The sequence below is a fragment of the Pithys albifrons genome, chromosome 4, assembly GCF_047495875.1.
Source record: "Pithys albifrons albifrons isolate INPA30051 chromosome 4, PitAlb_v1, whole genome shotgun sequence".
NCBI lineage: Eukaryota > Metazoa > Chordata > Aves > Passeriformes > Thamnophilidae > Pithys > Pithys albifrons.
Window position 1 is genome coordinate 65,554,158 of NC_092461.1, and position 25,964 is coordinate 65,580,121.

General features: G+C 37.3%; 1 protein-coding gene across 3 annotated transcripts in view; it reads right to left on the reverse strand.

Moving 5' to 3' along the window:
* NKAIN3 (sodium/potassium transporting ATPase interacting 3) overlaps nt 1-25,964 on the reverse strand; it is a 360,493-nt gene that overhangs the window by 78,614 nt on the left and 255,915 nt on the right. For all 3 annotated transcript variants that reach the window (XM_071553098.1, XM_071553096.1, XM_071553097.1), the window contains exon 4: nt 11,466-11,663. In XM_071553098.1, the coding sequence (XP_071409199.1) occupies nt 11,466-11,663 (198 nt within the window). The remainder of the gene's footprint in view (nt 1-11,465; nt 11,664-25,964) is intronic.

Genomic DNA, 25,964 nt, shown 5'->3' on the forward strand with positions numbered 1-25,964 from the left:
GTAGCTAAAATAGTGGGATTTGTGTTCGATAGGGAGTGGGAAGTTATTTTTTGTTATATTGAACTTGTGTGTGTGTTATATTGTAGTTTTATTTAATTCTCTCTTTTCTGTATAAATATATATAGTTAGTTTAAGTTTAAACTGTTTTGAGTTTCCAGTTTTTTCCTTTCTCCCTTTTCTCAGTGGAGGGGGGAGGGATACTGACTCTGTATTGGGCAGTTGGCATTTTAACAGCTCAACCCAAGACATAGAGCAACACCATTATTCATAATTTTTGTCCTTCCATGTGAACAATTGTTGCAAATTAAGCCTTTTACATGGGTGAGAAAGACATTACATTTTCTTTCCAGGCTTCTACTTTAAGATGATTTTGTCCTTTCAGAATAGTTACTGACATGAGAAAAACTTACAAACTGAAAGTAATTCACATCAGTCTCCATTTCAAGATCATTAGCAACCTTACCTATTCAGATTATAATCACACCATAGCAAAGAAATGTCCCAAGGATTCATTCACTCAATCTATTCTGAACCTTCAGAAAACACAAAAATCCTTATAGATACTTATTCCTAGCCACAACTTCAAGCCCTGTCCTTCTCATCTGTGTTTCCTGGTTTTCCTTTCCATGACAGGAGACTCACTTCTTTGTTCTATAAAAGTGTATTAAAAGGCAGATGTGTTAGGCAAGCCTGACAACCACTGAAAAATTCAAACTGAAAAGAAGGCAAATTCATCAGTTAACTCTATGTAAGTTACTACAGTGATATTGTAAAGCATCACTTCTAAGACACTTATCAACATTCATCTTGACTGCACTCATGTATAATCTTTTTATTAGTCTCTTTTGGTATATTGCAGAGTCATCCAAACTCTGCTCTCTGGTACCTTGTTTGAGTGAGTCTCGTGGGTTATAGTCCCTTTCCTCTTTCCTTCCTCCCAATGAAGTTACGCCCATAAATAATCTGTGAATGAAGAGTGCTGTGGCAGCCATCTCCTCTGGCACACACTGAAGTAGCAGAAGCTCAGTGCCTTTCCCTACACAGTGTCAGAGGATTTAGCATGAACTGGGCTGTTACCATGTCCAGCACCTTCCATGAGAGAGCTGATAAGGGCTAAGTGAGTATCTATAGCAAAGGATGGAACTGCTCCTTATGAGTCCATCGTGTCCTGTTTTCAAACCTGTCATCTACACAGGTGCCAGGAAAGCACATCCTGTGCTAGACCTCACATGTGCTGGTGGGATTCCCTGCTCTGTTTTGAAGTATATGAAAAGAAAAGCTACATTTTTCAACAGTTCCCATAACACTAGCTAGAGAACAAAGAATAATAAAAAAATCAGCAGATTTATTAGAGAATTTGGGCTAGAAGCATTAGCTACAAAATCTATGAAGGCAGCATTTACAGAACACAGGGCTTTGAAAACTTACTCTGCACTGCAACTTTCCTATATCAAAATATATTTGCCCAAAAAACTTTGTCTGTCTTTTTGTGTGTAGTTCTGAGAGGAGCATATATACACATTGACTTCCTTCCTTGGTGAAAATCAAATCATGCTCTCAAAGCTTAAGGAGTATAAGTTGTGTCAATGCTTGTTTAATAAGATCCCTGCTCTGGATTCTCCTGTTTTCCTAGAACAAAACAGAGAGCATTGCAAATCACCAGGGGCCATATCTGAGAGAAAAGAAGAATTCTTTCTGTAGTCAGGTCACATTCAGGCAACAAATTTTAATGGAAGAGCTAGGCTGTGGACTCAGAGCATGATTAAAAGAAAAATATCCTGTCAGTGGAATTTCACACAGAAATGGGTTTTAATCAGCGAATATTTTTGCCCTGTATAAGAAAGTCTGGTCACATGGGGATCAACTACAACATGCAGAAGGAATCATCCTGATGAATATGAGTGAGCACAGATCTATTGCTGTTAGGCTCAGTGAGACTGCAGTGGAAGGCTCACCTCTGTTTTGCCTGTATCCTTTACACTACGTTTGCAGAGTAAGGAATCAAACCCTCTCAGTAAAACACCTTTTCTTACTTGAAAGCACATCTTCTTGTAAAAAATCAGTTAGAGAACTGTGGTTTTTTTGGAAATAAAAAACATTCAGCCAGGCTTATCAATCAACATGTGAACTTCTAGCCTAGAGGAGTTAATTTCCTTGGTTGGTTTATCAACTTCTCCACTGGAGCAGACCTGATGCAGCACACTGCTAGCAATGCAGTAAAGCTCTTTGCACTGAATTGCAGCTTGGCAAAATGGTACAAATTCGATTCCACCTTCTGAGTAAACTATCATGCATCGATTGCCACAGGGGCTGCTGAAAGCTCATGAGTGTCCTGAGAAACCTGAAACGAATATTCGAGTGAGCAATGCGTTCTGGCTTTCCGAATTCCAGGATCTTTGGTGTCCCAGTAGCCCATCAAACTGTTAATGGCTTCCCACAATACAGTCAATAAAATATCCCTAAAGTTCAAAGCAAATACTGCTTCCACTTTTCTTAATGAAAAATATTTGATTTTCACGTACTCTAAAAAAATGTTTTGACTGATAATCTTTGCTACACTTTCCACTTTATTCTCTTATAATTTCCAATTTCCTAGTGTAACATTCAGCATTCTGCTCAGCTTTAAAACAGCATGTAGGCACACAAGCTTGTTGAGGAAGTTTAACCTGTCTTTGCCTCTTCCACCACCTCTCCTGCTTATTTGCAGAGATGCTGCCTCATACTGGAATCTGTGACCACCAAGTATACTTAGCAATGGGCAGCTGCAGTTCCCTGCTCAGTGCTAGTTCAGGCTAACTTGAGAACACTGAAAATGACACTGAATGAAAGTATGTATCTGAGAATTGCAGTAACTAATTTCCAGATCTACAGTCTATTACACTGTTTCTGCCATGGGATCGGTAATTTTGGGCAAAAATTGAAGGAGGAAAAATCCCAAATATTTTCCAAATCTCCTATTTATCTCCAGTGTTTTGCCATAGTTTGCACCAAAATATTAATGAGCTCCACAAAACTCCAAATAAACAATTGAGTTTTATTTTACTATAAATATTTTTGTGTAAATAAAAGTATTTCTGAATACCTTCCCAGAATTTCATTAACATTTTTGTACAATAAAAAAAATTGTCACAGTAATTTTTTATGTAAAATGGAAAACAATTCTATATCATGTACTCCAAAATACCCAGAACAACTAAGGTCTCATACAGATTAACTGACAAGTCAAAAGCACTACTACGTTGCTAATGCTTGAACTGTTGTCTACTATACCTTCACCCTTAGCCAGCTCTGCTGCAGAAGTTGCCTCTTTTTCACAAATCCATATCATAACAGTTAATGAATAAATGAGCATGCAAATAGCTATAATATCAGTGATTTCAGTTCCTTTCAAATGAGATGCTTGCAAAAGCAAACATCCTTGAACCAATAACTCAAATGGAAACCCACAGATTTATCTTGATCTTGTTTCACACAGTTGCTTTATTGACCCAGACTGGTAATTAGACAAATATACTTGTATATTTTACTACGTATGCACTACCATAAATAATGAGCTCTAACTAAATCTAATGTGAATGTTTCTAGAATGTTGGTGCAGATACAGTCTCTCATTATTTTTGTTTCTCTTGGTTATAATTTTTTGACACTGAAGGCTTGTTTACTGGAAAAGATGAAGTGGGCTGAATGCATCCCTGAACCAATGTTATAAACAGTGGAGGAATTGCACAAGGCATAGATTATGATATAAAGAAAATGGTACAACTACTACAAAACATTGGATGTAATTTAAAAAGCCATAGGTCTGCACAAGTCTTTGTAGCCTCTCTCCAGTCTGTTCCAGAGACTGACATCTCCTCTGTAAAATTGCTCAGGCAGAAAAAGTTCTAATTTTCAATAATCTGGTGATCATATTAAACTTACTAAAAATCTGTGAGAAGCCAACAGCTCATCCTGTCTATTTCCATGGCCAAGAGACAAGTGTTCTTGGCTATTTTTTGTTTTATTGCTCTTGTGATGATGATGATGGTGATGATGGCGGTGGTGATGAATAACAGGCATATCTTTCATACCCTTTATTGAAGAAATGTTGAAGTTAAGCTCTCCAGACAATGTAAAATCAATTTTCCATGCCACTCGTGCAATTGCTTATTATGGAAAAGAAGATGTTAACGGTTTCCTAAACAAAAAAGATGAAAAAGTACAATCTAAAATTCAAGAAATTATGTATTACCTTGAGGATAACTATGTTTTACTCATGTAAAATATATTTTACCATTGCCATAGCCCTTAACTCTCAATTACCTCATGCTTTTCTATCACATGCTGACGTTGGCCAGTTTTTTTAATCAATCATATCACTCAAGGAAATGGAAAGGAACCTGCCTGAGTACTGGTGTCAGGCCCTACAGGGATTTTCTTTGGAGAACAACATACATGGTATGCTCCCTAGCATCCTTTTCTGTCCAATTATAAAAATAACAAGGCCATAACTAATGGGAAAAATGGGCCTCTGCAGTGCCCCAGAGGAGCCATATTATATATTGGTATCATTAGCCCTTTTGTTACATTTAAATGAATATGAACAAAACTGCAGCTCTGGCTGACTAAAGGGAGGGGCAAAAGCTGTTTTGCAACCTCTTTCAGAGCAGTTCCTGGAGCTTTTCCAATGGCATAGAGAAGGTAATCTTATCGTAACTTTGGGGATAGAGGAAGTGCCATCCAAATCAACCCAAAAAGGATTCAGACTTATGGGTCAGTAGTAAATGCTTGGTCAATGACCTGAAATGCATTAAGCCACTCCAGCACTGCCCACAATTTTAGTCTCTATAGCTCGGTATTCACGTTGTTTTACTTGATTAATTATTTACCTGAGACTCACTACCTCCATTTTAATGTCTGTTGCACTAAATAAGTTTTTTAATTAAGTTCTACTTTTCTCTGATGAAAAAAAGCATTGTCTACCAGATCTCATAATTAATTTTCATATCAAGTAATCAATATTTGGCAGATTTTTGAAGACAGCAGGGCAGAAATAATTCCCAAAGTGAAACAATTCCATGGAGACAGTGTGAAGCACTCACTGGTGACAGATATTTAGAAATTAAGTCAAACCATTGTCTGTCATTTCCTTTTGAAAATGATGCTTGTATACTCTGGAGAGAAGAACAAAGATTTAGGACATCAGAGAACTGAAAACTGTGAGCTAAAAACAAGAATAGAGTCCTCACAAACAAAAGGAAGCAATGATCTTTATAACACAGATCATTGTGTTACTATGAATTATAAAAATAATAATGAAAATTCAAAATATTTGAAATCATTGCACCTGGTTAATTAAAACAGAAGAACCTACAAATGCACAGATGATGACTCAAAGAATACTAACAATTATATTTTTAAAGTGTTCAGCATCAATTTACATCAATAATTATGAATCTTTTCAACAGGTAAGGGCCATTTTTACAGACCATGAGGTAGAAGTTAGAAATATAATTAATTCTAATTTTTAGCATAAGATACCTCATGAAGTTCAACAAGGGGAAGTGAAAAGTCCTACACTTTGAGAAGAACAAGCCTCTGTATTGAAATATTGGAGGGGCCACCTGGTTGGAAAGCAGTTCAGCAAGAATAGAGACTTGGGGTCATGGTGAACACCAGGTTGAATAAGTGTCTCCTTTCCATAAAGCAGGCAAATGATATCCTGGGCTGCATTAGGCAAAGCAATGCCAGCAGATAAAGGCAAGTGATTATTCCCCTCTGCTCAGCACTGGTGAGGCCACAACTGCAGTGTTGGGTCCAGGTCTTGGATGGAGGGTGTAATGAGGATGGAGCCAGGCTATTCTCAGTTCCAGGACTAGAGACAATGAGCACAAACTGAAACACTGAAGTTTCCCTCTGAACATCCAAAACCACTTTTTCAGTGGAAGGGTTATCAAGCCCTGGCACAGATTGCCCAGAGAGATTGTGGAGTCTCTCTCCTTGGAGGTATTCAAAAGCTATTTGGACACAGTCCTGGGAAGACTGCTCTAGGTTGACCCACTTGAGTGTGATATCAGATGACTTCCAGAGGTCCCTCCCCACCTCAACCCTCCTGTGTGATTTTGTGATACAGAGGTTGCAATTTTTCAACTAGTGGTAGACATGTCACGAGCATTCAGACTCATAGTGACCGCAGAATCCAGTTCCCAATTTGGCTGCCAGGAGTGCTTTTTCTTATTCTTGTGGTACTACAACTTGATTACATTCTGGAGAGTGTAATATATTTTTCTGGTTTTTGTTTTGTGCTTGGTTTTGTATTTGATAAGGTATTCCCCACTGATAACTTTGCCTTAGACAGGTGTATGCTCACTGCTTTCTACTTCACTACGGAAAAATTCAATGCTCTGAATCTCTGTATATCACATTTTTGCCTGGATTTATAGTGTACTGAAAACCAAGTGACTGTCCAAGAGAGGGCTTTTTTAAATAACTGTTCCTCACCTGTAATGGCTCCTGTCCCAGCAGCAGTCTAATTGTGTCAATCTGTTGCTCAGCCAAAATTTATTCTTTCTGTTTTTTCATCACTGATAAAGTTAAACAGCTGCTAATTCCAAAGCTACCTCAGTGAACCCTGGCCTGGAGGGTGGTCCCTGCTTCACAGTGTAGTTGTGGACAAGTTTGTTGTCATATTGGGCTATGGGTCTAATGCAAAACTCTACACAATCACTTGGAGAACTTTTTAAAGCTCAGGAAATTGAAGTTAGTGTCTAACTGGCATTTAACACTCTTACTCGGCATTGTCTGTTTTCAAATAACAACAAAAATTGTATGAAGGGTCTTTCTCAAAGACACTAAGCTGTCACCATTTTGACTATACTATTAATCTGTTCTCTGAAAACTGAAGTTTTGGTAATGACTATCTGCCTTGCATTTAAAAGGTGTTATACAGAAGAATTATTTATCAAAATAGTATATACTATAACCTATGTTAAATAAATGTAGATTTTAAACATATTACTTAAATATAATTCTTCTTTACTATCACTTGCATCCTATTGTCTCATACTTTTCTTGGTTCTCCCCCAATTTAAAGAAATGTTTAACATCTTCAACTCCAGATAACTTGAATAGCCACCCAGAATCAGGATATGATACAAAGTTACTGTTCCACCTGTTGCCTTAGGATTTTATAGTTGTAAGTTTTTGTAGGATTTTATACACTTGTAGATTTTATATAGTTATGCAGCTTTTATGCTTGAAATATTAGCTGGCAGCTTCTAAACCCTATGCTAAATTCCTGGATTCTGTCTTAAAAAGTCAGACAAGAGTTAGAACATTTTGCCTGAAAATCATATACCAACACTAAGATAATAAGATACCACTTTAATCAAACCAAGAGAGAGGACCCAGGAACCTTGGAAGAACTCCAAAGAGGAAAAAGTAGCATAATGATGAAGAAAAAAGATAAAGGGGTCTCAGGGCCCCAGATCAAATTCTGAGGAGCTATGTCAAGGGACAGACATAGCAGAGCTTTGGGGAATGATACCAAGGTTGCCTGAGAGTAGACAATACTTAGCTTGGACAAAACCTTTAGTTATGATAACTAAGTAGTGTTATAAATTGTAAGATTTCTATGCTGTAGCACGCGTGTCAATATTTTGTAGATCTGAAAAGCTTTTCAGCAAAGAACTGTTTTCTACCTTTGCCAAGATTAACATTGTCTCAGAAAGTTCTTCAATTTTAGGCAACACACCAATGAAAGATTTCTTTTATTTTTTTTAGAAACTATAAAGAACACACAAAAAGAGCTTTACTGTGTTAGAATTAAATAATGAATGTTAAGCCCATTCCCTGAAGCAGGGTCTAATGTAGTCACAGCTGCATATAAAATCTTTATATCAGTTAAAAAAAAAAAGTCACCTTTCAAAAATGCTACTAGTGAGTTATATATCTCGCCAGGTATCCAATATTTACCCCTGGAGGGGATTTCTTCTTACAGAGGCTCTAATTCCCTACCAAATGGAAGTGTTCACATTCCCAGTCATTTGGACAAGGGTTAGCATGATAAAGCGATTTGTTATGCCAGTAAAGTTTTTTGTTACACTGTAAAATGGTTTGTTACACGACTATTGCTACATAAAAATGTTATGAAAATTAAGTAGGTTGCAAGGTCCAAAAAGGAATAGGCTGCTTTTTGGACTAGCTACTAGGAAAAGGAAAAAAATCTGATCTGCAGTTCTTCAGTACTTTGAAAAGATAACCTAAATGACCTTTTAATTAACAATTGATATTGGTACCCAAATTAGGAAAGCAGTTATGCATCCAAAATGGATGGGAACTTCCTCAGGTCAACATTACTCAGAAAATGGGAGGAAATGGCAATAAAGTTGTTAATCTAGGTGGTGCCTTCTGTCCCGTGCGACAGTAAATGAAACAAGCCTAAATTACAATTCAGAATGAAAACTGAAGTACAGATGCATGGTAAGTTAGTCATGATGTGTCACAGACGGGATGGCGAGATAGTAAAACTGGAGGAAAACCTTCCTTTGTGTATAGTATTTTAATATTAACACTGTGTATATCAATCAAAATTGCATCTGAAACTGGCAACTATTTAATTCACAGTCATGCCTTATAAATACCTGGCATATTTTGAATTTGCAATGAATTGTATCCAAAATTGCAATCAGTTACTGCTTCAGAAAGGGAAGGCGAGCTACATGTTATGTTTTATAATTATTATTGTCCTAGTTCAGGAAACCGGGACCAGTTTATCATTGTGTGAGTGTGACCAAAGCTGTGTATTCTAAAATTTTCTATGTAATTTCTCATGAACTGTTAACAATGAACCATTTGCAGCAGCTGCCCAGGGCACACCCAAGCCCTCAGGCTGTAAGATGGGTGTTAAAGAAGCCCATGAGAAAAGAGCTGTGATGACTCCTCTCCAGAAAGTTGTTAGCACCTTCACACCCAGCCTGAGGGGTCATGTCTGCTAATGGGCCATCAATGATTCCAAAAATATTTCATGACTCACAGAGTCAGATCACTCATTGTGGAACTCCTTGCCCCAGGAGAGGTACTGGGTGGTCCCACCTGAACCACAGGGCATATAATCTCGGGGGTTTTTGGGACATGGGGAACCACTTGGCGGACCCAGAGTAGGACCTGAACCTCAACTGGAGGAGACCACCACTCTTGAACAGACTGCGACTGTCATCTGCACCAACAGGTTTTTCACCTCCTTTTACTTTGGACTCAGGAGAACTATGTGGGGCTCAGCACAGAGGCTAACGAACACCATTGTGTTTGTGCCACAGGGTGCTGGGTTATACCTCTGGGTTTTGTGGGTTAAACCCAATTTCTCTTTGAGCCATTGCATTTATGGTAATATTTTTATTAAATTGTAACCCTGACTTTTAATCTCATTCATGTTGGTTTGGTTTCTCCTGCTGGTTTACCTTTAAACCAGCACAATTACATAATTTCTAGAGGTTTTTTTAATTTTCATATTTATCTTAGTTTGTATATATTAATAATTTTATTCTGTTATTGTAATAGCAGGATTTGTGTTCCTGTCATTTGACCACAACTCTACTGCACCATTAATTGGAGAAAAAAATAGCTCCTGATTTCAACAACCAGCTATACTTCCACTGAACATTAAATCTGTTAATAATCACAAAAATGCTAGAAAAAAAGTTAACATAGTACATTGTTTCTTATAGAAGCGAGGGAGTATTTAAAATATTTATATCCTCCTTTAAAATAACCCCACTTAAGTTTCCTTTTTACAGGCTTACTGATGCAGAGTGAACAACACTTCATTGTCAGGGAAATTTGCTCCAAATGAGAAACTCATGGGAGAAGAAACCTGCTTTGAATTATCAGGCCCCCACAAAAGTAAGGAAGGTGCATTCAGTTCCATTTTACAGATATAGCATGCAAAATTCTGCTGGAAGGCCTACTTTCACAGAAATGCTTTGACTTTTATTGGCATACACCAGAAAAGATCCTGACTCAAAAGTCTTTCCTGTGTGACAGTCAGGAGAAGACTTATGTAGGTGCTTGTGATGTCACTGATGCCTGAGAAGCTGATAGACCAGGAGCAGACACACTCTTGTGTAGGTGCACATGATGTCAGTGATGTGCAAACTAAGTGCATTAATTCAGACCTGGATTTTCAAGTGGAAGTTCATTAATTACAGATGTAAAAGTTTATCCAGGCTTGATTAAAAGTAGTGGCAAGAAAAAAGGACCTGACACCTTAAAAAAGGCATTAAGAACTGCAGAGGATTTATCTTGAACTTTCAGACAGTTGGATAGGATGACAGACATAAGTATATATACTGATTTTTTTTTCTTTTAAAAGAGAAATATCTTTATCTTGGAAAAAAGTGTAAAAATTAAATTTTGAAAATAATTTTAAACCAATGAGTGAGATTGATTCTGAAGATTCTTTTAAATTTGCAAGTGGTAGTACTTACCAGTCAGTTAGTAGCATAGCTTGAAGTACTGAACAGACCAGGAGTATCTATCCTTTCTGATTGCTCTGATGAGATAGCTCACCTGACTAACAAATGTGAACTGCAGACTGCATCTCTTCTCCCACTGTCTGACAAGTATTGGTGGCCATGGTTAGGATAAAGATTCATGTTCTCAATTCACAAGCATTTTTGTTCTCAAAATAGGCCTGGACCTCTGGGGTGATGGGACCTATGTGCCATCTCTCAGGATCAGCCAATCAATATGTACTACACACAACTATGTAGTGAAAGAGCTACCACTTCTAGATCACACACAGCTCATGCCAAACAACTTGTTAATCACAAGCAGAAAACAGATTGATGAAAAACTTTGGCCAAGACCAGGCTGTTTCTCCCAAAGCAACATATCCAGCCCCAGCGCTTCCTTGCACTGCATTAGAAAGGCTTTTTTATAACAACTTTTTGTCATTGCATTTTTTGTCTAGTGTTGCAAGAAAAGTGAACCATGGAGGCAGAGCATTCTGCAAACACAGAGTTCCAAGAAAGAACAAATAACATGGTTAAATATGAATGCGTACTTTAATTCCTAATACTTCTCTGACCTTTTACAAGTATTGCTCCATATCTCACTTTGGGAAGAAACTTAGCATTGTATCATGTAAAATATATTTACATTCAGGGCTGAATAAATGCCATCAACTGTGAACTTCAGAAAGGTTTAGGAAAATTAATATTGGACAAGTCTGCTCTCCTTTACTGTACATGTCTTAATGAATGAAAGTCAATTTTCATCTGTCGCAGCAGAGGCAAGAATGGGGATGATGATTGTACAGAGTTTTAAGAGATATATTTTAATAACATGTATATAATTCTCTAATTAAGAATACAATCAAAAATCTGTACTGCTATACATCAACTACTATATGACTCTTCCAGGACCTGCAGCAGACTGCACATGAAAGAACTTAGAGAATCCCAGTACAAAAAGAAACATGAACTTACAGAGAGGAGTATTTGGATAGCACTGTGAATGACCTCTAGGTACTGGAAATCAATGATGCAGCCTGTCACAGAGACGTAGGAGTAATCCTCTAGGACACCAGGGGCAGAAGGACGAACGACCCTTCGTATGCAGCCGGGTCCATGTTCCCGCCACCAAGAGCGGTGCATTGAGATGTTAAAGGTCATGAGATCTGTTTCCTAGGAGAGGGAGGGAAAAAGTGTGAAAAACCTCTGAACTTCTTTACTTTATTTCAGGTAAAGCAAGGGGAAATAAAAGATCTTTTCAATTATTACAAGGACAATGAGATAACTAACTTGCCTTAACCCTCATCCCAGTAATTTCAACAGGAAAGTAGGATATTAAAGTAGGGAGAGGAAATTGCAAACATTCATTGATTATATTGCAGTTGCACATAGGAGTTTCTGCCTGGTAAAAGAACTGTCATACCAGCTACTGTACAAAACACAGAGCATAACCTGTGTCCCTATGGACTTAACAGCATGAAAAGCATTTCTGTTGTTACTTGATTAAAATGTCATTTAAGAGCTAAACTTTTTTAACAGGTACAGAGACAGTTTTGCCCCATGGTACTGGAGACAATCTAAATTAAACTGCCATCATATTTATTTACATTTTATCTATAAATAGTAGTTATCATTTCAAGTAGGACCACAGGCAGCCAAGGCTGTTGCAGTTTCCAAAGATTCAAATGAAAAGATGTCTCCAGTCAAGCATCCTGCTCTCTCTTCTCTCCTCTGCCCCTCATCCAGATTACCATCTTCTCAGTTTAGTAAAGAAATCTGCTTCTGGGAACTGATCTGAGTTTAAAATAGAAGCACTAACTTTACTTGACTCAAATCATCTTACTCATCAGGTATTAAATCTACTCAAACGGGTACTGGCTGCACTAACCCACACAGGATGTACAATGTCTGTGCATTTTAGTAAACAAAATCTCACTTCCACTTGGAGCAGTAAAAATGGCACATATACTAGTGTACAAATTTTCTCACAGCTTGTCTACAAAATACAAACAGGAAAATTCATTCTAATTAAGAGCAAATCTAGGTCTTCAGGTCATGCTGAAGCAAAATACCCTGAAGTTGAATGGATGCCCTTTAAATAAAAAAACAAAACAACAACAACAAAAACCCACAACTCCTCACTGGAGATAAATGACAGCTGAGTTATATATATAATTAAATAATTAATTCAGATTTAAGTTTCCATGTTTTGTACTCTTAATTCCAAGGTAGATGTAAAAACAAAAAGTGTATAAAATTCTCATTCAGATGCCCACAAAATGCCTCAACTTACATACATGCCCTCTTTGTCAGCACTGCCATGACACTGATTTGCCCTTTGTGACCCACTCCAAAAATCTGTCCCATCCTTCTATCTGTGACCATTTACTTTCACCCTGACCATCATGCTATTTGGTTCAGATTCCAGTTGGAAAAGTGGTCCTTTCATTGTTCTCCTCTGTTAATTGCCTCTATTCTGGCCTCACCTGAAAATTAACAGGGGAATTACCTCCTCCTAGTGTATGTTACTGCTATACAGCAATAAGAAATGTGCCTTTGTGATCCTCTGTTTTGTTCTCCAAAGTTCTTTACTGTTTAAATGCAGACTTGCTGGAACATTATTTCCAGTTGATGAGGCATTTTTCTTTTGACTTTGCATGTCAGTCCTTGATACTAGTTTAGAAAATTTTCAGCTGCAACTTGAAAACAACTTGTGAAATCAGAAGCTGACAGACAATTCGGTTTAATGAAAACATAATTATAAATACAGAGTCACAGGAAACAACTGAGGCTTTCTTTGTACAACAATGCCAGAGATTGCACAGTGTTATCAAGTGCTTTTAACAGTTGTCAACTCTAAGAAATGCCAGTTGTCAAGCAGCACACAGATATTAACTCTCATGTATTTCAGTAGCTCTTTTTTGAATAGGAATGTGGATTAATGGGTTAGTGTATATGAGGCATTGTGAAGTAATGCTTTGATATAACAACTATGGAAATAAATTGTGATGTCCAAGGTGTTGGTGTCACAGCTTTCTTAGCTCCAGAGAGTTTTTGTGATTTTTTTTCTCTTTAAGGTTTTAATATCAAACCCTATTTCTGTGTTTATTCTTGGCTAGTTCACGGCCAATAACACCAAAAAATGGCAAATTTGCATAAAGAAATAGCTTCATAAATGTTGCTGACACATTTAAAATTCAAGAATATGTGATGTGATTAGTACAAACACCTTAAAATTCTTCATTTATGGAATACTGCTGTTTGGCTCTTGGAGTGATTAAAAAAAATGCTTTACCTGATGGGCATGTCTGGAAATGCTAACTAGATGGTCATGTTCATATTTCAAGGCCGTTGGATTCAAGTAAATGTATGGCCAGACTTCGTGAACAAAGATTTGGGCAGGGCTCTCCCCACGTGGGTGTGCCCTTCCAGCCTGCGCAGTGGATTTTTTAGGTCAGGCACAGTGTGCACAGAACTGGCCCCACTGTTTAAGTCCCAAGGTCCATCTGCCACTGGCGAGCAAGCTTGGACAGTGACAGTGAAGTCCTCAGGACTGTCTACAGCACCCGGTACTAACCGGGACTGACCCTGCTGAGCATCTGAGATCTGACGGGATCGGATGGCAGGGAGGCATTTAACTGCCCGGTACAGTCTCCAGTGAGACTCGAACTCACGTCCTTGTGATCCAGAGTCCGGAGTGCTCACCATTACACCACAGGTAAATAGGAAAGAGCAAAAAACCAAAAGAGATGTCATTACAACACTTTCTGTTTTTTAAAAAATAAATTATTGTTCCGAAGATATGGATAAAGGCTGTAAGAAGAGTTTTTCATAGCAATTTTTCACTGTGTTTATTACATTCTGTGCTCTCAAAGCAGGTAAATGCAGATAATGATGGCCCAGCAAAGATCAGCTTTAGAAATGCAAACCAAACCACTTGGTGCATTAGCTTGACCTCTATAACATTACTTCACAAAATGGCACCCATAAGCTGTTCAAGGTGATAAATGTTAAGCTGCCAATCAATTAAAAAAGGCTGACCAAAAAAAAATCAATTTTTTTTTTTGGCTGCTGAAACATACTCCTCTCTAAATACTTGGAGATTCTTAATCCATAAAGTGACTCAAATGTACCACACATTAAAGTAATTAACCTGTATCTTTATAGTAATTTACAAATGTATAGAAAATTTGAGACTTTTTGACAGAGTGTACAGGTTTTAAATACCAGTAGACTTCAGAGAGTATTTCAGTATTTATGATTTCACAGCTTGGAAACCCCGAAATGGAAGAGCAGCTGTCCAAGCAGCTTATTTTCAGGCTATCTTTAATGAAATGTAAGAATTTTTCAGAAAGTACAAGCAGATGCTCAAAATTTTTCAATAGAACATTTGCTACCTTCCAATGTCACAAGCAAACATTAAGCAAATATGCATAAAATGTTTAATCCCCAGCAGGTGACATAATGCAAACTGCTTATTAGAAAAAATGATGCTTCTTCACAGCAAGAGACTCAGTTTCAGAGTCTGTACAAGAGAAAGCAACTAGCCTTTCTGACTAATCCAGTTGGGATTCATTTAACAGTTGAAATTTCAAACATGGACGGAAAAATCCTGTCTTATGAGCATATATTTTGACTTTAATTCCATACATCATCTAGTAAACTATACCTTCTCAGCTGGTAACCTCTCAGACAGGTGCCATAAACAAAAAGCAGGAAGGCCACCGATAACAGGATTTTCAGGAAAATCATGTGGAGCTTAAGGAGGTGATACAGGGCAAGGGAAGTCTTGTTTCCTATTCGTCCCTTTTTTCAGCTAGTACTAAAGCAATACTCCAATCTGTGCTAAGTTCAATCCTGACTGTAGGATCAGCCCTGTAATCACACCTCTACTAATGCAGAGTCCCACTTAACTGTCTACAGCTTTTTAAGCTTTTAAACTTGTATAGGATTTGTGTTGGCTGTCAGCCCAAGGATTAATTTTGATCATTATTGGAAATCATTGCTATGGCAGGTACTTTCTCTTAGGTGAGATGTAATCCCTGTAAATCCAAGTAATACTGTTTCTAAATGCTTGGAGATAATGTTTAATTTCATTATATCTGCTTATTTTCAACATTTGGTTTCAAGTGGACATTTTCTATTGGGAAGGTCTTCGAGCAACCTGATCTAGTAAAAGATGCCCCCACCCATGGTGGGGAAGTGTTCTAGATGATCTTTGAAGGTCACTTCTGACCCAAATCATTCAGTGATTTTTTGCTTCAATTTTCAGGTGGTGAATCTGGGTAAATTTTAACAGATCATAGCAGAACATAGCTTATTTTAAAACTAAAGACCAAGAACAGGGGTGATATTCCATTTATTTGTGTTTACTATATGCACAGTGTCTACAAGAACAACACAAACAATTAATGAGAAATTAAGACTAACTAAAATCACCAGTTGTAAAGGAAAAAAAAAAGACACTAAAGCTCCAGGGGGAAAAAACAATGCACAAACATTGTCTTGTACACCAAACAAATATTATGCTCTGACATGATTACCATTGAAGAGATTTTTTTTTCATTGTATGTTTCTGCTTTATGACATTCTTTTTTCGATTTCTTTCATTACTTGTTAATATCTGAAAAATACACCCAGGAAAACTGTAACAAAACATTAGTGTGTTGAGAGAGATGGAGGAAAATCACATTTTTCCTTCACAAGACAACACTCAGAACATGACATTTCATGTTCAAAATTGCAAGAGCATAAGGTCTGGCAAAGCACAATGTTAGAGATACTGACTTTACTGTTGCTTGTGTGGTACCTAGCCCTTCCTAACACTTTAAATTTTATGGACAAATATTATAATGCTTATGACAAATCAACATTAATTAGGTTGAGGCATTTAATATTCCCATTCTATTCCTAAGCATGCTCTGTTATGACTTGCTACACAGTTTTTGTTCAACCAGTAAGGAGAAAAGAGATTCAATTCAAACACCTCGTCAACAGGTAATTAAAGATATTATGCATAATGCTAGGAAAGAAACAGTATGTTTCCTTGTAATTCCCTACACTGAATTAAGCTTGTAGTTAAAATGTAGGGGTGTTGGCAGGAAAAAGGGGCACACACATTCCTTAGTTTCTAATCTCAAAGAGACCTTAATATTCACTAGATATAAATGATGTGTTCCAGTATTAACAAAACCTGCTGTAATTGTAGAAGTACTTGGAAGTATGACCATCAGCTATTAGTCAAAGACTCCCACTGGCAGCACAATCTGAGTTTTGTACCCTGCTATTACCTGAAACAACAGGTTCTGTTTCCAGCTTGCTCTGCCTGTGACCAGTCACATTCCATCTCCTCTCACTAGTGCTGAACAAGAAGAGACTGGGAAGGGTAATACTGAAGAAGTCCATGGCCATTTCCCATTTCCAAACAGGGAAGCTTGTGCCACTAGCGCTCATGTTGTCTTGATTGGGATGATTATATTTGAATATTGACTATTGAGGGTTTTTTTCTTCTTTTTTTTTTTTCCTTTTCCGTTTCAAATCTTGCCTCAGTGTTACACAGATGGCTTTTACCTACCCTATGAGCTAGGGGTCAAAGGTAGCTCACTCAATAATTGTGGCATTCCTGTTAATGGGATAGAACAATGAACCATGCCAATTCCAGGATGCTCAAGATATAACACAGTCAATATCTTGACCTCATCCTGAGCACTCTAGTGAACAAATGATATGAAGAGCATTCTTAAATTGAAGCTTATGGGTTGACTCTATTAAGACTATTCAGTTGTCTAAACTGGATGCCAGATTAGACATAGCAAATTCACCTCTGAGGTAGCAAACCCAATGCACACTAAACCAGAAGAACCATGTGACACACCTAAATTAATTATCACTGAAAGAAAATTTGCAGTAGTAAGATCTTCAGACACAGACCACAAGGTAACCCGAGCATCATGGCCTGAGAGTCGTTAAGTGAGGCAAAGCCATTTTTGGGTGGTGTGATTAGAGGTTCATGGTTCCCACTTACTGATATTAGAGGTTCAAAGATGGAGGAAATCCTGCAATCATGACGTCAGACCATGACTATAGGCAAAGATTTCCATATCAAGCATTACTGTTAGAAAGTTACTCTATTTTTCCCTCAATATATCTACACTACAACACCTGTTATACATTTGGCTACAGGCCACCCTCCACATCTACAACCCTCTAAAAAAAAAGGATGTTCAAACTAAGCCGTACTGGCTTATTCTTCTTTTACTACTTTTATTCCTTGGGCTATAGAAAGTGTTATCAGATTTTATCTTATCTTTTTAAAGTGAACAAAATAACTTTGGGAAGTTTATTTGGTAAAGCAAATAGATGATCTACCTAAATTATAAAAATAATTTCCCTGCATTGCCTAATTTTCCACATGCTCAGGGGTCTGTATCCTGTCTTGCAAAACAGGAAATTTCAAGATCAGATTTACCAAACTTACTAAGAAAGTGGAATATAGTGGAATGTCTTTAAGCCAGAAGGCAAGAAGTCAAAAAAGAAGCATGCTGCTGTCCTCTTCATGCAGTTTTAGTATTAGTCACAAGAGCAAATCATAAAAACCAGCAAGGGGCTGGTTTTGTGACTTGTTGCCTGTAAAGTTGAGCTCTGATCTTTGGCAATCTTCAGATCCATGCTCAAATCCCGGCTCCATGTTTTACATCTTTTCCTGGTCTACCTTCCTCTTGTGGCACTTTGTCTGAGAAACAGTCTGGAGAAGTAACACAGTATGGCAGAAAAAAGCTGCAAGCCCGAAGGAATAAACAGCACAAGACAAGGTGATTAGATCAATATGAACCTTACTTATCACTTGCCACAGAAAGTTCAACATGAGCACAAAGAACTCATGATTGCTCAGAAAAACTGGTTTGCTCCAATGGAGTCCTCACCACTGAAGGATTAGCTCAGTTGGTTAAAACATGGTAGTAAATAATGCCAAGGTCATGGGTTCAATCCCATGTATGGGCCATTGACTTAAGAGTTGGACTAGATGATCCTTGTGGGTCCCTTCCAACTCAGAATAGTCCGTGATTGCGTGTGATTTGCTATGTGGTTAAGCTGAGCACTTAGTTTGAAAATTGCTCTCATCTATTCCCTCTTGATGATCCAGAGGTCTTTGGAGTGATTCCGAACCATGAGCACTGCTTTGAGTTTTGAAGACTGAATATGACAAGCGTTTGTACAAGCCAAGGGTTTGTGTGGATTGATGTGTCCCTCACTCAAGCCACATGTGATTTTGACTGAAATATAATTATAATAGTGAAAAATTAGAAACACTATTGGCCATATACAGCTACCAGCACAAATGCTGTAGGAAAACTTTACAGGGCATAGGGCCATGAAAGGTTAAAAAAAGCTTGAAAAATCTTAGTATACAAAAAATGGGAAAACACTACAATTATGGGCCATAAAAAAATTCTGTCCAGAAGGTTCATAATCTAAGAGCATTTGAAAAAGGAATTTACAACATCAAGCATTTTCAAGTCTCAGCAAGAACATTTTAGCCCATAATTTTCTTCTTTTCTGTTGTTTTTTAAGCAAAATTGCTGAGATCCCTATGAAGTCATGCATACATTTGAAATATCACAAAATTAAAATTTGATGCCAACATACCTTCTCTAAAAAATAAGCTCAAAAAATTATAGAAAACTCTTCCCACACTATTTTACAATATTACAATATTACAATATTTAAAATTATAGAAAACTCTTCCCACACTATTTTACAATATTTTATTATTAAAGCAGAAAGGATCAGACTCATGCCTGAGTACTGTGTTTACAGCCTTTAAGTTTTCAACAAATACATTGGTTAAGAAAATTGAGAATATCTTACAATGTTGATAGAAACTGGATTTCTACAGTTAAAATGGTCATGCCTGGCCTGGCTTGATCATACTAAGATAGTAATTCTTCCATAGCTCTCTGTCTTTTGTACCATGGTTATCCTAATGTTACAAGCCTTGCAAAACCAAAACTTCCTTGGGGTTTTAGTTGTAATGTTACTAGGAAATGCATGCAAATAGGAAACACATTTTCTGCCAAAAATCCACATAATCCCACATGAGGAACAGATGCGATGTAGCCTCAAACCAAAACAGGATTTAACTTTGTTATTATCCAAATAACCATGTTTTGTTCACAGTGGTTGTGAACAAAGACAAAGCATTGGGATAAAAGCAGGATTAAGAATATAATGTCATAAAAATAATGCAGCTAATTTTAATACTTTCTTTAGTTTCTGGTGCGTTCTGTGCTTTTTCTCTCTGTCCCAGCTATAAGAATACCGTAACATCTCTTGCTATATAAGGAGATAAATGCTATGCTGGAAATAAATAAACACATGAGAGAGTAGGTCCTGAATTTAAGGTTCTGTCCCAGACTCTGATGACATCAAAAAGCACAATAAAAAGACTTTTGAAAATTCACCTGAATGTTGAAATTTATGACAAGAAAAATAACTCCTTTTGAGACTAGCCACAATGCTCCTACCTGCATCCAGGAACAATTTTAAAGATTAATAGGTGAGTTTAAGCAACTGCTGTTATGTTCTCTGCTTTGCTTGCTTGAAGCAATGCATTTATTCATGGTATTTCTAGCTCTTGTTTTATGGTAAGCCTGGTTATGTTCAGCATTTTTGCTAACGCCTCCATTCGCAGTGATGTGAGATTACACTAAGAAGTTGGTCTTGCTACAACAAAGTGAACTGCAGAGGAAAGCTCCAAAAATCATAAGCCCTACTGCTTGGCACTTCCAGTCTGTGACGGAATTTGCATTACTTGCTGCTCTTTCTTAAAGCTGTGCTCCTGGAATCTAGACAGGAGGTTTCAGTATCGCATGTTCAGACCACAGCCATCCACAGCTCCACAGATCCACAGCTATGTGCCAATGTACCCCACCTTGGACAGTCATGGATCCACCAGGGTATAGGAAATGGCCAACCGTTTTTTAATTGTTTGATCAAGAAGACTGACCCAATTACAGCCTAAAAGCTTAAAAGAGGTAATAAGGAATGCCCAATTTTATTGATATATAAATCAAATTGCAAGATTTTATGCAACTTTCCTCAGGAGATTCAAATTTTAATTTTAGAGTGTGTGCAAAGGGCAACTAGAAAGATGTGCTAATTCACTACATCTTTAGAGTGAACTATACCGTTCATTGAATAAGACTGTCTGCCACTAACATATTGGCAAGAAGTGAGTGTCTACACTTCTGAAGCCCTTCTGAAGACTCAGAATACAAAATGAGACAGGAAACAATAAGCAGCAGAAGTGTATTGAACTCCTAAGGGTGTGCTTTCTCACTGCTTTCATTTCAGTGAAGCACAAGATGCTCTCAGAAACATACACTTCCTTATGACACTTTTGTTTCTATATTTCTTGTCTGTAATATCAGGTCATCATATTTTTGTCAGTCTCTCAAGTTTTGTGGTGCTGTTTGCCAGTGACCTTGGTTTTAGCAGAGCAATCCTTTTAGCTGATCAATCTTTTTAATCACAGGCTTCGTTTGCATTCTATTGGAACAGATAACTATTTTTTTAATAGCAAATATAATCTCTATAGAAACTTTAAGGTCAAAAGATGAAATTTGAAATCCTCCCTTTTCTAGAAGTGTTGATGACTGCAGAAAAGAAAATCTGCTGTAGCAGAACTCAGTTAATACGATTTATTAAATTATTCACTTCACACCGATGACAGGCATTAGCCCACAGTTTAGATTCCTTGAAATATTTAATGAATTTATTTAAATATATTAATTGATGCATATAGTGTTTTATTTACATATACATGGTATACATCTATTTATATATTTACATATTTATATTTTTCTGTAGAAATTAGTGATTCAACAGTGCTTTCCTTAGAACAACTGCCAACTGTGGTCAAAGAAGCCAGCCTTAACAATCTCCTTCAGCAATGCATTGTACCCTGGCCTCAATCAGATTATTTGCAGCCTAATTCACCTCCAAACCTCAATAACTCTCACAGAAATTCATACAAAAGAGAATTTTGATTTGTTCTCTCCATTAATTTTCAGATTCTTAGAGGACCATTTCTGGAACAAGGATCCTTTTTTCTCTGACACACCCTCTTTTTGGTAAGTCTAGACTCCTCATAACCAAATTTATAAAATTATTTTAATGAGAAAAATAAAAAGGATATGATGGTGTTCAGTAACTTTTGGATAAATGTTTGCCATGCCAAAGGAAATCAGTGAGGTGCTGAGTTTGATTATATCTTTTTTTTTTTTTAATTCTGAAGACATTTCTCACAGAAGTTCCTTTAATCAATGTGGTTGGATATGATCACCAGAAATGTATTTTTAATTCACAAGGTAACTATAAAAGCCTCTGCTAATTACTTCAAGTTTAGGTGGATTATTTAATAATCCTGTTAACAGATGTTGTATAAATCTGGTCACTTTAGGTGATGAATAAAGGCACAGAGAAGTCTAATGATCCATTCATTCTTTAACAACACAGAATTGTTCGCAATCCTTCATCATGCAATTTTTAATATATTCTGCTCTAATAAATAAGAGTAAAATGAGACCATCACAAAGATACAAGGGCATATTGATATTTGAAATGGTAGTTTCATTTCACTCTCAAATTTGAAATAATAAGAACAGACAAGGGGAAGAATGATTAATAATTTTTGGACAGACTGTTTGAGTTGTGAGTGACATCAGGATACAACTATAAAAGGACAAGTAATATTAATATCAGTGTGATAGTATTACGTATTTATTGAAAACAAAATCAAGACTACTAAATAAAGAGTTTCCTCAAATATATATGTATATAAAGAATTTTCAGTTTGTCTGAGGGAAAGAAAGAATCAAAATATTGTCAATGTGACACATTTTTCTGCAAGCCGATGAGTATCTTCAAAATCCAATACACTTTGGAAATCACTAATCTTTACAATAAATAATAAGGATTACTAATATCACCAGCATTTTCACTTTGCAAGTGTTTCTATTTTTAAAGCTGGTTTTAAAAGCAGTGATATAAGGATGACAGTGTGACTCCAGAAGGCCACTGAAAGCCTGAAAAGTCTACAAAGCTACAGAGCTGATTTGACAAATGCACTGCTTAATTTCAACAAGCATCCCATTGACATAAGGGATCTACATATATTTGCTGGATTAGGGTGAGTAAGAAAAGCAGTTAAGAAATACATGAGAGGAAAAGGACAAGAAATATGAACATGTGGCTGTATTCTTAACAGCCTAATTGTATACTTCCTGGAGATAACACAGAATTTCTTTTCAGTATAGCATGTCCTATATAGATTTGTGCAGCAGGAAGGTCAGTTGAGTGAGGAAGGTTTTCTTGAACAAATGGGACATATTTTGCTATAAAACTCTAGTTAAGTCTATGAAATTAGTCCATAGGCAGCTTTAGTGGATGCTAGAATTTCAGGTGCAAATGTTTTAAGAATATGTTTTTAAAGGTGAGTTTCCCATCCAGTCTCTGGGTGAGGAAGAGGAATGTGAAGAGAGCAGGTGTTATTTACATTTATTTTATTCCTCACATGTAGCCAGCTAATGTCTGTGTGCTTGTGCTGGTTTTGAATTGGAAAGTTAATCTTCTTCAGAGTAGCTTGTATGGGCCTTTGTTTTGGATTTTGCTGAAAACAGTGTTGATAACACATGGAAAGTTTTTGTTACTGCGGAGAAGTGCAAGTCAAATTCTTTTCTGTTCCTCATCCCATCCCACCAGTGAGCAGCCTGGAGGTTGGAGTTGGAAGGGATGCAGTCAGGACAGCTGAAGCAGCTCCATGGTGCTTAGTTGCTGGCTGGAGCAACTAAGTTCCATGGCAGTGCTAAATAGCAAAGATAAAGACAAATTCAGTACTAAGACTTTCTGGGGAAGATAGTAGATATGATAAAGCAGGGAAATTTTAAGATCTGGAGTTATTAAGTAGGATGGGAGTAAGTTTCCTGCCATTTACTGCTGCCTGGCCTTGCAGACTTCCCCACTGCTCCTCTTTCACTAATTGCCTCTTCTCAGAGCCACAGACTTCTCAACAGTTTTGCTTCTTACAGCACTGCTGAGGGCTGGCTGGATGAGAGAGGATGGGTCAGCTTTAATTGCTTGCTGGGTGGGCACAGGCTGCATGACTGTGGGCATGAAAGCAGCAGCAGCTCAGGTGAAAACATCTGTGGGAAAGAACAGAAATCAACCCTGCCCAGGAATGCTGCCTCAGTGTCGTGTATGGGGGTGTTGCCTAACAAGGCTAAGGATCAGGAAACATACTGGGAAAAATCTCATGAAATGCCAGTCCCTCTTAGTACTTCTTGATAACTCTCATGTCTTCACATCTTTAATACTGCAAATCTTAACATTGCAAATCTTAACATCCACACACTTGGTTTTAAATGTACATTGCATAGTAGTGATACAGTCAAGCAGCCATTGGTAATGCAGACCCTTAGGAACTTCAGACAGCTTTGAGTTGGATCCCTTTCAACATAACTGTGGGACAGGGAAGCACCACAACACTGAAACAGATGGATCTGAGATGACAGGATAGCTACAGGTGCATAGCTACAAAGGCACACCAACGTGCACACCTGAAAACAGATACACCTTCACTGCCCTCCACTACACTTTCCTTTCCTGTTTGGAATCAAAGTAGATTTTGCCAACTTGATATTTTCTTTTTAAAAATACAACTACTCATGCGAACACAAAGAGAACTTTAAGTCATTCATATACTGTAAACAGGTAGGTTTTTGCACAGCAGGCAGAACGTTGTGGGGAGGGAGTAATTAGCTTTGCAAACTGGGAAAGTAGGTAAACACATGCAGTCGTCTGAACTTGGTAATACTTTTAAAAACTGTAGCTGTTATGTCTGCATTTTACCCTTTCCCACAAAAAAGTCCCTATTATACAGTAAAGATTTATGACCTGAACATGGAAAATGAAAATATCCTAATTGAAAAAAACCCCAAACAAACAACAACCAAAACCATCTAAACAAAACTCTTCTGAATGTTCATGTTTTGTTGAATTTTAAATGCATTCAAAATGAAGAAATTTTTCAGCTATAAATGTACTTCCAAAGTCAAAGTACTAAAACCCAGGAACTAAAACTGTATGTTTCAAGGTTTTTCTCTGAACAAGCCAGCTTTCTACAAATCACCTTATTTCTAAGAAAGTAAACAATTTGTTTTCCCTGAAATAAAAATCATAAAACCTGACAAACTTTATATAAGGATTATGTCTGTTGAATTAATTCTTCAGAGTCTTGCTAGTAAAGGGAAAAGGAGAAAACAGCTCTGAACTGAGAGGTTTGCTTATGCTCACTTTAAATGCTGTCACAGATGATTCTTTGGACAATCTTTAATCTGTAAGATCTTTACTTGTGTGGATTGTGCTAACTCATGAATGAAAAGAAAAAATTACCAAAATCTAGACAGAAGAAAAAATTCCTATTAACACAGCACCAGTAAATCATACAGAAGTAAAACACAAATTGTCACAGACAAGGTCTGATTACAACGTGGTATTATTTCAGCTATGTTGATATAATTAAATTGGCATAACTTCCATCAACATAAAACAATAATAATGTTGTAAAGGTATTTTTATAATTGCATGAGGAAGTTTTGTAATAAAAAGCACAATAATGACCATTGTCATGGCTATAGCATTACAACGGTTTAGTTAAAACTAAAATTTAACCCCTAAGTTGCTGTTTAGCCTGGTGAACTGTAAGAGTATATTGCATTTACAGAGTAAATTACAACTGGCCAATCACTGAAGATGTGACTCAAAGTCCACAAAAGAATTTTTTTGCATGTGGTACTTATAGACAGTTTTAAGGAAATGAGAAAGCCTGTTTGATCTGTACCTAACAGCTTCACCAGTAATTGGTTTGAGATAAGCAACTGCCAACTTCCCCCAAGCACAGAGAGAAAAGCCCCCCTCCTAACACCAGGGAAAGGAGGAAAAGAGAGGGGAAAGAAAAAAAACACTTCAAACCACGTTTATACTAAAACTACATATATTTTTCACAGAAAGAAAGAGACAATTAGAAGAGAGTACAAATATACACTCACACAAGTCTGCAACAACAAGTTCCCCACCTCAACTTCATAACAAACACACAAATTCTACTGTCTTAACTACACATTACTTAAGAAAAGACTTATTCCCCATGGAGACAAACTCAAGCAGAAAGGAGAGACCCAGAACAACACAATTTACTTTCCTGAGGGACCCTGTGAGCCAGTGGTGGGCCTGGTCCTCTCCATCCCCCCTGGGACAGCATCGTGTGTCCTCCCAAGAGGAGGGCTGAGAAGCGACTGCCTTAACCACTCCCACACTGGTTCCTACTTCCCTGGAGATGATGTCATAATGTGGTATGGAATACAAAATTACTGGCTAGAAGAGGTCAGCTGTTAGCTCAGCCCAGCTCAAGTCAGC